The sequence below is a fragment of the Periplaneta americana genome, chromosome 10, assembly GCF_040183065.1.
Source record: "Periplaneta americana isolate PAMFEO1 chromosome 10, P.americana_PAMFEO1_priV1, whole genome shotgun sequence".
Lineage (NCBI taxonomy): Eukaryota > Metazoa > Arthropoda > Insecta > Blattodea > Blattidae > Periplaneta > Periplaneta americana.
Window position 1 is genome coordinate 5,395,523 of NC_091126.1, and position 15,438 is coordinate 5,410,960.

A 15,438-nucleotide genomic window follows, 5' to 3' on the forward strand; every position below is an offset into this window, starting at 1 on the left:
GTATAGGTCAGTTTCTGTCAGATGCGTTTCCAATTCACTGTGGGCTAAAGCAAGGAGATGCACTATCACCTTTACTTTTTAACTTTGCTCTAGAGTATGCCATTAGGAAAGTCCAGGATAACAGAGAGGGTTTGGAATTGAATGGGTTACATAAGCTGCTTGTCAATGTGGATGACGTGAATATGTTAGGAGAAAATCCACAAATGATTAGGGAAAATACGGGAATTTTACTTGAAGCAAGTAAAGAGATAGGTTTGGAAGTAAATCCCGAAAAGACAAAGTAACTTATATGATTATGTCTCGTGACCAGAATATTGTACGAAATGGAAATATAAAAATTGGAAATTTATCCTTTGAAGAGATGGATAAATTCAAATACCTGGGAGCAACAGTAACAATTATAAATGATACTCGGGACGAAATTAAACACGGATTAAATAGGGAAATGCGTGTTATTATTCGTTTGAGAAGCTTTTATCATCCAGTCTGGTCTCAAAAATCTGAAAGTTAGAATTTATAAAACAGTTATATTACCGGTTGTTCTTTATGGTTGTGAAACTTGGACTCTCACTCTGAGAGAGGAACATAGGTTAAGGGTGCTTGAGAATAAGGTACTTAGGAAAATATTTGGGGCTAAGAGAGATGAAGTTACAGGAGAATGGAGAAAATTACACAACACAGAACTGCACGCATTGTATTCTTCACCTGACATAATTAGGAACATTAAATCCAGAAGTTTGAGATAGGCAGGGCATGTAGCAGATATGGGCGAATCCAGAAATGCATATAGAGTGTTAGTTGGGAGGCCGGAGGGAAAAAGACCTTTGGGGAGGCCGAGACGTAGATGGGAAGATAATATTAAAATGGATCTGAGGGAGGTGGGATATGATAATAGAGACTGGATTAATCTTACTGTCCACACCTGTGGAGTAACGGTCAGCGCGTCTGGCTCCGAAACCAGGTGGCCCAGGTTCGAATCCCGGTCGGGGAAAGTTATCCGGTTGAGGTTTTTTCCGCGGTTTTCCCTCAACCCAATACGAGCAAATGCTGGGTAACTTTCGGTGCTGGACCCCGGACTCATTTCACCGGCATTAACATCTTCATATCATTCAGACGCTAAATAACCTAAATGTTGATACAGCGTCGTAAAATAACCCAATAAAATAAAAAAATTAATCTTACTAAGGATAGGGACCAATGGCGGGCTTATGTGAGGGCGGCAATGAACCTCCGGGTTCCTTAAAAACCAGTCAGTGAGTAAGTGAGTATTTATTTTTGAAATTCCATGTATTTTTCCGTTATATGTCTACTAACTATTTGAATTAAGAATAACATAAATAATTAATCTATTTTGAGATGTAATTCACACTGTTATTGTTGCCCGCCTTGTTAGTCTGTGGTATGAAAATTCCTGGACATAAAATTCAATCTGTAGCTTAATTTTCTACATTTCTAAGTTCGTTTGCTTCAAAATTATTTTATTTTCTTTTATTTAAAACAATTTTTATATTCTTATTTATATTACAGTGATCTTTTTTTTTCCCAATTTTTTTTATTTTTTATTTATGTGTATTATGGCTTTTCTGATAGTGATTTTGTTGGAAATAATTATTAGTGGAGCCTTTTTTTGAGATCCTCATTGTAGTATAGATGGTGCTGGAATATTTTAATTTAAACTAAAATTTGACTTATTAGTTTTATACTTTTATTTAATTAATTTTTAGAAATTTAATTTTTTTAATATATTTCAATATAAACAGATGTTTTTGAGATGCTCGTGGTTTCATATATAGTATTCCGATTTTTAAATTTCAAGAATTGACTGAAATGATTTCCAATTTATGTTATAGTCACTGTTTGTAAATGTGTTTTCCACCATGTCAAAACTATAGCTATAGCATTGAGAAATTTGTCTTGAAATGAAAGGGAGGCACATTTAAATTTACTATTTATGTTACTTCATAGTGTCACCAGTAACATATCTGAAGCTAATTAATTTTGGTATATGTTTTCAGCAAAATGGAACAGGACTTTTGAATTATCCTGTAGTTTTAAAGAATAGGATGATTATTTTATATTTTTACATTTTTTTGTAAGTTTATAGTCAATAACCCAGAAATTGTTTCAAACGTTTAACAAAGATCAGTATATCATTTTGATGGGGGTAATTGCATTACACCTAAACAAATTTTCAGTCTTTTAATATGTGAAAAGTGAAATCATATGCATTTTATTTTTAATATCACCATATATGTACATATATCAATTAAGAATTTAGGTATAATAACAACTTTCTAGTGTTAAAATGAAAACTAGTTAACTAGGTAAATTGTTACGATATTGAATAATTTGAATAATTTCGAGGGAAAAATTTTTCCGGGGCCGGGTATCGAACCCAGGACCTTTGGTTAAACGTACCAACGCTCTCCCACTGAGCTACCCGTTACGATATTATAACTAAATTCTTAAATGATACAAATTGTGTAATCAAGGGGGGGGGGGGTGCGTGCGTGTGTATCTTTGTATGTTATGTAAGTTATGTAATGTAATGTGTGTGTGTGTGTGTGTGTGTGTGTGTGTGTGTGCGCGCGCGCGCATATGTATGTACATGTATATGTATAAATGTATTATGCATATACAGAGTGAACCACAAGTAACGTCAATAATTCTGGTGAGCCATTCCTTGAGTAAAGAGCAACAAAAATTACCATTTTGTTATATTTTAAATAGTTTTCCAGAAAAACGTACATTTTAAAATACATGACTTACGAGAACTTACAATGCTGCACCCTACAACCGGCTGGGAGGAACACATTAAGTTGGGTTGTAGAAGGTCAATGCCATCATGCCATGTACACTGCATTTAAAAATACAGACGATATACCATTTAATTGTTGTGTTTAAACTGTGTTAGATAACAGAGAATGAATACTGCTTATTTCAAGTTAAACAAAATCTTGGACAATTTAAAGTAAATTCTACAACCTAATTTTAATTAAATGTTGAGAGAACACAGGCAATAACACACGCTTCTTTCAAACTAAATGGATAAGATTAAGAAATATATCTACACTCCCATTTCAATTGAATATTCTAGAGATTGTGAACAATAATGACGCATATTTAACGTTATAAAAACATAATTTTAAAACATTTAAAACTCTAAAGGAAAAAAATAAAAATACGATATGCTTATTTCACGTTGAAGTAACGAACAACATTTAAATAGTAATATTATGAAACAAGTGTATAATGTTACAGTTTATTATATGAGTAAATATTATGAAACGAATGTAGTGAGAAATAATAAAGAAATAACATTAGACTTGTAATGATGTGTAGTTTGATATCGTGGTCTATGAAAAAAGAGGTTGCTATGACAAATTTCATATATTAAATATTATAGCACTGGCAAATCGTTTCATAATGTTAACTTTATTTCACAAATTATACCTTCTTAATAGAATTCATGACGTTTTAGTTGTCATAATAATAGTTTACGGCACTAGTACGATAATGTGGCATATTAAGCAGATTTTCACTAACGATAAATACTGTTTATAATGCCGATGTACAAACTATTTTATTTCCAAACTTTTCGACTTAATTTTAATTATATTTTCGGTGTACACAGCCAATAAGAAAAGCTTATTTTACATTACACAAATGTAATTAATGATTAAAAAAAAATCATCTTTTTGTCGTACTACGAGCATTTTCTTCAGCCAGTTAGAAATAGTTACCTCCCACTTTAATTTTTAAAGTAGTAATCGGTAAACTTACATACAAGAAATCAAATTTCCCGAGCCATATTTAAAAGCAATCGTGTTATATTATACGTTCCTTTCCTCATTGTGTCACCCATTCCTTGCATACGCGAGCTGCATCTGTCCAGGCAGCTTTACAGTGTTGTCACAGTGCAGCACGGTTTAAAATTTCTTTGCGGAATAAAAACTTCCATTGGTTTGGATCAAATTTTTGCACAATTAAAGGACAAAACAAATTCTTTCAATCATTTATTATTAAAATACACGCCTCTCTTAAACTGACAGAGCATATTGGGAATTAATTCAATAGTTTTCCCAAAACAGTAAGCTATGACATGTTTCATATAAAACAATTTTTTTCTCGAAAAGGAAGCATAAAGGAGCAAAATTGTATTAAACTTTTTTTGTTCTAAATAACTTAAAGAATAACCTCTTGAAATTAATGACATTACTTACGGTTCACCCTGTATATATATGTATGTATATTTAGTTTCGTGTTAATATTTCGCCTCTTTTCAATAGTCTTTTCACTTGCAAACACATGAAATATTCTCAAATAATGTTTTTCAGTACCGGTATATGACCAAACACATTAGTAGACATGTGTCTTACCATATCCTTCTTCAGCTTCCCAATTATGAGTGCCTTCGTTAGGAATTCCATTGGTGTTTCCAAACTGAACTTTACATCAAAATCGGTTATACTGGTAATGCTAAACAGAATTTCTATTCCTACACCACCAGAAGGTCCTTTGATTTCAGCTACAAGATGTTTCTGTATTTCTGAATAACCAAAGCGTCCAGTGATGGTGCCATATTTATGGAAAGGTGTTGTTACGTTAAATACTAGCATACTATCTGTTAACTTCTTTAAATGCCCTGAAAACAAACATAGAATATTTCAACATTAATATAAACTGTTGTTAAACTCTACTGCTGTGGCGACAGCACTGGTCGCATACTTCAGCAGCAAAAGTAAGCTCCGTATTTGTTAAACAAATCAGAGGTAAAACAGTCAATACAAAAATAAGTAAGAATAGAATATCTCGAGCTTACAAAAGTACATAGTTCTTAAAATTTTGATAATATAAGTCTATTTACAACCTCGTATTTAAATAAAATAAGTTTCTTGCGTATGATCACCATTAAAACAAAAGCAAGACACTTCCTTGAGATCGAAAATGACATAATTCTGTTTGTATGGAATATGGATTCAAAATCTGAGAAGTTATTTTCTGAAAAACAGATATATTCTTTCCGCATTAATTAATTTTTACTTTATAACTACTGAAGCATTTTTTTTATTCTTATGTTCAACGTTGTTTATGTTTCTAAATGCAAAATAAATGCATGTTGATAAGACTTTTTAGTATTATTTTGTAAATCATTTCGCGAGCCCCTTAGCTCCTTACACGACCCCGTCTTTGGGAACCACTGGTGTAAGAAAATATCAGAATGACCGTGTTTGATTTGTGAATACCTGACAAGGAAAGAAAACTTTGATAGATATTACATTTTCTGACTGTCGTAATTGTTAACCAACATCTTCACCTTCTAATATAAGTGTGTATTTTCTTGTGTCAAGGTTCATGTCTGCTGCTCCTGTGATGTCCCAGTCCTTGTTAATATGCACTCTACTTATTAAAGCCCCTTTCTGATAGCCATCGAAAGGGGAGACCATAGAAACTACTCCTGTAAGATTAGAAGACTCCGTACTACGTTCGTATTCCCATGTGCTCTTGACAGTTAGAATCTGCTGTGGATGATACTGAAAATAAAACATTACAAATTAATGAGTTTAATCTGAAATTAATTTCATTACATATCTGAAGATTTACAAATTTAATACAAACAACAGGCGATCAATTTACTAGTATCCAATTGATAGTAAAAATTCAACACAAGTTTTAACACTTGAAAACATAAAGTTTGCAACTGCAGTATGATCAGCAACCCGTAATTTGTTTCATGACATATAATTTTTGCAACATAGTCAGATTCTTGTTAAGCCAGGGATTACTAAAAATGAATAAAACCTCATTTATTAATGCAATGCTTCATCTATGTGCAATAGCAGCCGTAATTATGATTAAAATTATCTTCTTAACAACTATTTAAAAATAGTAATCTCTTAGGTATTTTATTTTCGAAAAATGTGAAGCTACAACAAAATAATGCAATATAACAAATTTTTCTCAGGAAACTATTTCGCAAAATAAACAGTAAAGATTTATGCTGCACACATTAAACCAAAGGCAGGATCACTCAATAAATATTTTGAAAGATTGACAAAATAATTATTTCAGCAACTTCATTATATGGAGTTTATTTAACCAAACATTATTACTTATCACTGCTTCTTCAGCTTCAGGTACACTCACATGAACATTACTCATGCATCCCTATTTAGCAGGCAAATGCAGATAACTTTACTCTTGGCTGTTATCCATGTAAAAGTAGCCTATATCTGTACTGCACCGAGTGTTCTATCATTTTTGTTATGATAATGACAATGACAATGATAATTATAATAATAGTGTCATCGAGAAAATTTCCTTTCTACTGCGAATTTCACTTCCAGTTGCCAGAGGCCTAATTCACAAAAATATAGAACAACAATTAATGTTACAAAAACAAAAGTTATTATGAAGTATGTAGTTGTATTTCTATAGTACATAAAACAATATACAAGTCTAGTATATTATTAGCAAGTACTGGCAACTTACGCTGTTTACTTTTAATTAAAATTGAAGTCATAATAAAGAAATGAAAGTAAGTTTTGTGGATTTTTGTGTCATGATTAATAAATAGTCAGTGCAGTTCATAACTAATAACAAGGTAACTGTGTTTTGCTAGAATCTACGGAGTGCTCTAATCTATGTCCCAAGTGATATAAAAGTTCTTTCACTTTTATTTCATCTTATCCAAAATGCTCATTGTATTGAAATACACTGTAATTTATTCTAACTACATTTACCTTCTCTTTCATTAATGTCACTGGATAACATGTTCTCGAATGTGGAAAATTGATTTTTTAGCTCTTTGGCTAAAGGACACATTAATAACAATAATTGAAACTTAAATAAATGAATTACTTCATATTGCTAAGTTCTCCGTTTGTTGGTGTGCAATTTCAGTGGATGGAATAATATGTTACGTGTATTCTGATTACATGGACATTAATATACAGAATATAATGGGAGAAGTTGATTTGTAATCTGTGAATAATATTACTTACTTGAACATGAATGTTTGTATCAAAACGTTTATTAGTTTGTTTATGATAGAAACTTCCAGACATTGATGATACTTGTGGAATAGTGCTTACTACGGATGCATTCAGCTCACAAAGGAGATCTGTCTCTGAGATTAAATAGTCACTGTAGAAATCCAATGAAATGTTCTGATCATCTTGCCAGTACACACTTCCATTTACTCTGAATAAGTTTCCTTCATGCCGAACACTGTTAACATACGAAAAGAGAAGTTAAATCGCACGTTTAATTTTTAATGTAAATTCTTCAAAATATAACTGAACATTTTACTCTGTTTGCAATCTGCCTAATTACAGATGTGAACTGATGAATCTAGAATGTCGCATTAAAATGAAAGTCAGACAGGAATGGGCAAGGTAAAACTGAAAATATTTGTAGCAAGTGCGAGAAATTGCATGTAAACTCTTCACTGAATAAAGATAAGAACAGAAATTGCTCACAATTAATGACAAAGGTAAGAAAATCAATTTAGTTTTGCAGTAATGCTCTGTAAAAGTTTTACAATAAATCTTTGGAAATTGTCTTATATGTTACTGTAGGAAGAATAGATACAAGATGGAACCATGGAAATAAAGAATTTGTGAAAAAGGAACTGAACCTGGATGCAAGATCAAGATAGAACATTTGTATAACACCAATATTATTATATTAATGTGTAAATTATTATAATAGCTCATCATAGTGCTAATTTTTCTTCCAAAATCTTCTACTGAGATATTCGTAGAATCCATACCCGCCTGATACAGAAGTTCTTTTCCAGTTCTCAAAAGGTGTCAGTAGTTCACAATTCATTCTGGCTAATAAATTTTTTGTATAGTCATACATGGCCACTAATGTCACTTCTATTGCATCTTTAGGACTCCATTCTAAGTGGGCTGCAGATCTGTAAGTAGTGCCTGCAATGAAATTCATAACTGAATGTGAATCTTACGATTCTAAACATGTGCGGGAGTTACAACATATCTTGCTGCAGTTATCTGAGGCTATTATTATCATCATCGTTGTTTTTGTTGCTGCTGCTGCTGACAACACTCAGTACTGAAGAAAATAAAGGTGATGTTGAGGAGGAGGAGGAGGAGGAGGAGGAGGAGGAGAGTCATGGTGATCATGACAACAGAATGTTAACATGAAACATTAGCTATAAAGCATACGCTTTCATTCTCAGCATTGATTATACCACCATCACCACCACCACCACCACCACCACCACCACCACCACCACCACCACCCGCCCCCACCCACCTACGGCTTTTAAGGAACCCAGAGGTTCATTGCCACCCTCACATAAGCTCACCATTGGTCTCTATCCTAATCAAGATTAATCCAGTCCCTACCATCATATCCCACCTTCCTTAAATCCATTTTAATATTATACTCCCATCTACGTCTCGGTCTCCCCAAAGGTCTTTTTCCCTCCGGCCTCCCGACTAACACTCTATATACATTTCTGGATTCACCTATACATACTTCATACCCTGCCTGGATTTAGTGTTCCTAATTATATCCAGTGAAGAATACAATGTGTGCAGTTCTATATTGTGTAACTTTCTCCATTCTCCTGTAACTTCATCCCTCTTAGCCCCATATATTTTCCTAAGTACCTTATTCTCGAACACCCTTAATCTCTGTTCCTCTCTCAAAGTGAGTGTCCAAGTTTCACAACCACAGAGAACAACTGGTAATGTAACTGTTTTATAAATTGTAACTTTCAGCTTTTTTGAGAGCAGACTGGATGACAAAAGCTTCTCAACCCAATAATAACAGACATTTCCCTTATTTATTCTGCATTTAATTTCCTCTCGAGTGTCATTTATATTTGTTACTGTTGCTCCAAGATATTTGAACTTTTCCACCACTTTAAAAGATAAATTTCCAATTTTTATATTTCCATTTCGTACTATATTCTGGTCACGAGACATCATATAATTTGTCTTTGGGATTTACTTCCAAACCTATTTTTTTATTAATATAGAGGAAGTTAACGTAATTTTAACAATTCTCGAAATTGAAGTCAAACAAAATTGTAATTCTCGGCATACAGAGGAATTAAAAAAAAAAGGTCCTGCCATCTATAAACGAATACACCTAAATTATACAATACCTATTTATAACTACAAAATGAGTCCGAATGCTTCTTAAATTTTAACCAGATGAGGAAGGAAATGATTCAAATTAATTTTCACAAATAATCCTTACTTATTAAATAATAATAATAATAATAATAATAATAATAATAATAATAATAATAATAATAATAATAATAATAATAATAATAATAATAATAATAATAATGGTTTATTTAACCTGGCGCAGAGTTAAGGCCATATGGCCTTCTCTAACACTCAACCAGGAATAAAACTGCGATACAAAAACACTAAATAATATTAATATACCTTTAATAGCGAGGTGAAAGTTTCCTTTCACAGTTCGACCAGGGTAAGCTAAAAGAAAAGCGCCACTATAATTGAATTTTTCAGGATTTGCAAATTCAACAGCAGCTGCAAACTTCTGACCAGGATCTCGATTTGCATCCCACTTGATTTCAATTCCAGCTTCTTTTCTTCCATCCTGATTCATTCCTTTCAGAGCTATGTGAATATCTCGATGCCTGTGAACACCACAAATTTCTCGGCAATTATTTTGATTTAATAAGTAGTAGTAGTAGTAGTAGTAATAATAATAATAATAATAATAATAATAATAATAATAATAATAATAATAATAATAATAATAATAATAATAATGTACACATGAATAACAAAAATAACAATGAATACATAACTGTATTTAGATTAACTGAACAACAATGTCACTGAATGCACGATGTCAAATATTTCGATAGAGAAAAATAAACAGTTCGGAATTGCAATAAGTCGTCTAGATTCAAATCCCGGAGTACGGTATCAAAGATCATAAATTTATTATGATGGAGAGAAAAATACTCGGTACTATTTCTCGAAACACAATTTCCTCTCCCCTTCATAATACATCTGATATTCATACCAGTATAACTAATGCAAATAGCAATGTCAAGCTACTGTACCCTAATTTCGTAAGACTCTACACCAGTGAATTGGTCCCATTAGACGTAATGGAATTTGTGAGATTGATTACATAAATGTCACGAATCTGGTGTTTTAGATTCACGGCAAGTAAAATAAATCTGTCCCTGAAATAGAAAGCCAGAGATAAAATTTACTGGCCTACATTTCAGAGCTGGGTTCGAAGAATGTCAAAGATTTTAACTGACCATATCTGGGGGAACTGAAAAACGAACACAAGAGACGTTGCATACTTGTAATCAGAGTGAAAATCTCAAATTGGATATGAAAACATGATGAAGAAGAGGAAGAAAAGTACGAAAGCATTGAAAGGGAAAGAGAAGTGGGTACAAGTACATGAACCCGAAACATACATTATCCAATTATCTGAAACAATGAAACAATTTTAGACAACTAAGCTATTCTTCTGTGGATTAACCTGTACGCCTACCAATTTATATAAAGGATGATTCAAAATATACTCTGTCCAGCGAAAGAATGAAGTTGCCTAATAAACCATAGAACATCAATAGACATGTTCACATGGCAGCAAACAAAAGTCACTTCCAATTCAGAGATTTCAAGGCCGCGTGCACGTGTTTACATGACTATTATTTCGTTGAAGAGAACTCGGTTACCAGTGTCACATTAGTACAGATAGTTTTTGATAGATTTTGAGAGCTAGGAAACTCATGTCCAGAAACTTGTTCCCGGAGTGATACCATTCCTAAAATACAGTTATTACACCTGAAGGAGATGCTTCCCTCCACACAGTAGAATCAGGATTGCTACGTGCAAGATATAGAAATATTTTGGCTTTCTTTTTCAGCTGAATCACTACTAAATCAGTAGTGTATTGTTATCTTCTATGTGGAAAGGTCGCATAGAAACAGTTAAAACATCTGGCATCATTCGTTGGTGTGTTCCAAGAGCACAATGATCATCAATTTCGATGAACACACCAACACGAGCTATTGGGCAATATGGTGTACAGGAAGGTAGAGGAAGAAATGCGTACTTATAATAGTTAACAGCAGTCTAAGAATTCATTTCAGATTTTGATTTCTCTATGTACACAGTCCACATCCTCCCTTGACACACACATTCATTTGTAACAACTACTCTGAAACACTCTCTCCATAGTAGTTTACTTACTGGTCAAGATGCAACTCCAGAAGCACTTGCTTGTAGTTCAAAAGGTTTACTGTTGCTGTCAAAGTGTAAATACTCTTTTTGTACCTTAAGTCAATGTACGTCTGGAATTCTGTTAAAGATGGCGAAGCATGCTTGAACAGCAATGAGTACTTATCCTGGTTGTGATCAGCCTATAAGGGGAAGAGAAACAAAGTTTGCAATACTGCTACACAGATTTTACCAACATTTAGAGGGACAATGATTAAAAAAGGGAACTTTTGGAGTGTATGTTGATACATATGTTGACATTATTAAGAGAGTAATTCAATTTTGAAGAAGTAGTTTTTCTTGAGAAGGAAATGACAAAAGTTTTAGATTAATTAATTTTCATTCCATTATCATCTGACCAAAGCGCAATAGCATTTATATCATTTTGCAGAATTTGACATTCAGTCAGACCATTGATTTTGCGAAAGATTTTCAGGTCATCCGCAAATAATAGGCAGTTTGAACTTATTCTTTTGCAAATAGCATATATAAGTAATAATAATAATAATAATAATAATAATAATAATAATAATAATCATAGGGAACGTGCACAGTTGTACAGACGTTTAGAAGTTTTGAGTATTCACTTACCCGATACTGATCTGACTGATTTGCACATGGTGATGTGAGATCCGTCATAAGTCTTCGAACATAATTAATAAATGTCGCCTTAGTTTTATTTTAATAAGTGTATTGGGCTCCTAATACAAGTTATATATAATCTTATGGTTCAGTTCTTTCCATTATATTTGTTTTTTTGGTCCACTTGATGTGTTTTTCTCAAAATCTTATATCACTATTGATTTATTTTCATTCATTTCACTGAAAGCTAATATTCCTTACACATGCATGAGGGCAGGACTCCTAAGTGATCTAAACATAATCACTTGTGACTTTCTTGAAATAATCTCGATTTTGGAATATTTAGTGAATCAAAATAACAGCAATTTTTGTAATCGAAAACTGAAATGCTAGATAACCATCGGAGTTGATGAATGAATGAATGAATTAATGAATAAAAGAATAAATAAATAAATAATTAAGTAAGTAAGTAAATAAATAAGTGGGTAAATAAATAAGTAAATAAATAAATAAATAAATAAATAAATAAATAAATAAATAAATAAATAAATAAATAAATAAATAAGTGAGTAAATAAGTACCGTAAATAAATAAGTAAATATGTAACTAAATAGACAGACAGAGACAGACAGATAGAGAGAGACAGACAGAGACAGAGACAGACACACAGACACAGACAGACAGACAGACAGACAGATAGAGACAGACACAGACAGAGACAGACAGAGACAGACAGATAGAGACAGAGAGACAGACAGATAGAGACAGAGAGACAGACAGAGACAGACGGACAGAGACAGACAGATACAGGCAGACAGATAGAGACAGGCAGACAGACAGATAGAGACAGACAGGCAGACAGAGGCAGACAAACAGACAGATACAGACAGACAGACAGATAGATACAGACAGACAGATAGATAGATACAGATAGACAGACAGATAGATACAGACAGAACAAGACAGGACAGATAAATAAATAAATAAATAAATAAATAAATAAGTAAGTAAGTAAGTAAGTAAGTAAGTAAGTAAGTAAGTAAGTAAATAAATAAATAAATAAATAAATAAATAAATAAATAAATAAATAAATAAATAAATTAATAAATTAATTCATTAAATAAATAAATAAATAAATAAATAAATAAATAAATAAATAAATAAGTATCAGTTTTCTGTTTTCACTGAATAATGAAAATGCAGTAGCAAATACAGTATGGTACCGGTAATTTTATTTCGTTCTTAAATGAAGCATGGATATGCCATACGAACTCTATTATGATTTCATAAAAAAAATAATAATTCCTACTTTAACATTTACTTATCAGTGTGATGCCATCATTTGTAAATACTAAATAGCCTACAAATAACTTTTATAAAATATTAAAATGGTCAATTAAATTAAATTGTTAACTGCCTCCCATTGGAGGTAGCCCAGAAGGACTCAGTATACTCTCATACATGAATTTTACTATATTAAATGTTTACATAAATTTGTTGACAGAAAATTAAAATAAACCTATATGAATTATAAAGTGTAGTTCGTAGTTTTTCAATTATCAGAAATATTTTCTAGTTAGATAATTACAGACTGAAAATAATTTACGGAATATTTATGCCAATTGTATTTTTAAGCAGTATTTTTGACAAATATGCAACTTCTACAATATATGTGGTGGTCGTGAAAGACAATATACTTATTTCTTAAAAAATACTGCGAACTATGCATTATAGCCTACTGCATTTGAAATTAAGTTATGATTACCGGTACGAATATTGTGGATACTGAAATTGTTCACTATGAATTCTGTAATACCAGTACTGGTACTGGTATTGCGAAGTTTTACCTGAAAATCTACTTTAAGTTCTTTGTCATCTCTCAGAATTTTACAAGATACTGCGATCTCATTGAAACTTGGCGACTTGATGAGTAGCTTCAAGTTGTGACTTGTCATTTTTGCCGTTGTTCTGTCCTGATATAAACCTTTTGCATTAAAGTTGTGACCACTGAACCAAGTCCCGGACACTTCAATCTGTAATTCACAAGAAACAACCACATTTAAATATTGTTATGGGTATTATTCCAATAGCTGTAGCATTAAAGATTTTAGAATTTCATTAATATAAATAATCGTAAATTTAACATTATTTATGTGGAACATGAGGAACTATACATTTTCAAACTGAATTATTTGTGTTATGATCAGTGGGGCAAAGTAGGCCTACTTTATACTTTTCTGACCAAATTACTGTCCAGTAACATTAACTCACTCCTATGTTTCTCTCAACCCCTCCCCCCCCCCCTTCTTAAACTAATGCACTAATATATGTGCTTAAAGTTTTTATGGATTCCAAGTAGGTCAAATGAATCTAATGTTTACGAACAACTAAGAAATCTTAAAGAATAGGCCTATATTTGCTTTCTTCCATCACTCTTTCTTCTTATATTTTCAGCTCATGTAGTTTATCTGGTCAGAAACAATGCTATTATCAGTACCGTAATTTATGTTGTATGTGTTGACATACAAATGTGATGATTATATAAAGAAAGTTGTGAAATTAAGGCATATACCGGTTCCTTGGAGAAATCTCCTGCAACACAGTCTTCATCCACTACAATCTTAATCACGGCATCATTGTAATTTAAACCTTGTCTTCAGTGTGACAAGCCTATGCACTAGATATTTTATCATCAGTCACCCTTTATCATTAATCTGTATAATATGCTGCACTAGTTACAAAGTCCTAACCATAACTTTGTAAGGCAAATTGGAAATAATGTACTATCAGTTATATATATTGTGACAGCGACGTGAGATTCGAACTCACGACCAGCGTCCCGCAAGAAAGCAGATCGCGCAGAGCACGGAGGAATGGCGCGCGGCAAAGAGGGGAAAGGGCCAACGCGGCGAGAGAGTGGAGCGAGAGTGCGCGCGCATCTGGTGCTGGTAGAGAGGAGAGGGCTCTGGCTTTTTCTGGAGTGCCATCTCTAGAGACGCGTGGAACCTTCGAGGCTACGTCGCTGTGGTTATAAATTACGGACGCGAAGGAACGACAGCAGTTTTTCAGTTATTCAGTCAGTGAGAAAGCCAGAGCAAGGAAGCCAGTCTTGTGTACCGGAGTTCGACTCGAGTGTGTGTCCGCAACTGCGTCAGCAGCCGAAGGCCTGAGTTCGAGTGCAGTGGACCGCAGTTGGGGGGACCTGAGTTCGAGTGCAGTGGACCGCAGTTGGAGGGACCCGAGTTCGAGTACAGTGAACTGTCTCTGAAGGTCTGTGGTTCGAGATACTGTGAACTCGAGTGACTGAGATAGAAGAACTGTGAACTGAGAACTGGTAGTTCTGATTTGTAAATAGTGCTTTGTAAATATTAGTTAAGATTAACAGTTCATTGTTGTGCGTAATAGTCCAAGTAAATTGTCATTGTCGTCGGTGGAGTGCTATAACGAATACTGTGTTGAGTGAAGATCCAATTGTTGACAAGAGTGTTTAAGGTGAATTGTAGAAAGGAATTATTGTTGTGACGAATAAATTACATTGTTGTTACTAATAAAATCCACAATATATATATATATATATATATATATATATATA

The 15,438-nt window shown here is 33.0% G+C and overlaps 1 protein-coding gene across 3 annotated transcripts in view; it reads right to left on the reverse strand.

Annotated features, from left to right (window-relative positions):
* Positions 1–15,438, reverse strand: part of Apoltp (Apolipoprotein lipid transfer particle) — a 194,418-nt gene that overhangs the window by 93,184 nt on the left and 85,796 nt on the right. For all 3 annotated transcript variants that reach the window (XM_069836782.1, XM_069836783.1, XM_069836784.1), the window contains 7 exons: positions 13,694–13,879; positions 11,238–11,407; positions 9,435–9,649; positions 7,775–7,937; positions 7,005–7,230; positions 5,318–5,534; positions 4,380–4,645 (listed from right to left, as the gene is read on the reverse strand). In XM_069836782.1, the coding sequence (XP_069692883.1) occupies positions 4,380–4,645; positions 5,318–5,534; positions 7,005–7,230; positions 7,775–7,937; positions 9,435–9,649; positions 11,238–11,407; positions 13,694–13,879 (1,443 nt within the window). The remainder of the gene's footprint in view (positions 1–4,379; positions 4,646–5,317; positions 5,535–7,004; positions 7,231–7,774; positions 7,938–9,434; positions 9,650–11,237; positions 11,408–13,693; positions 13,880–15,438) is intronic.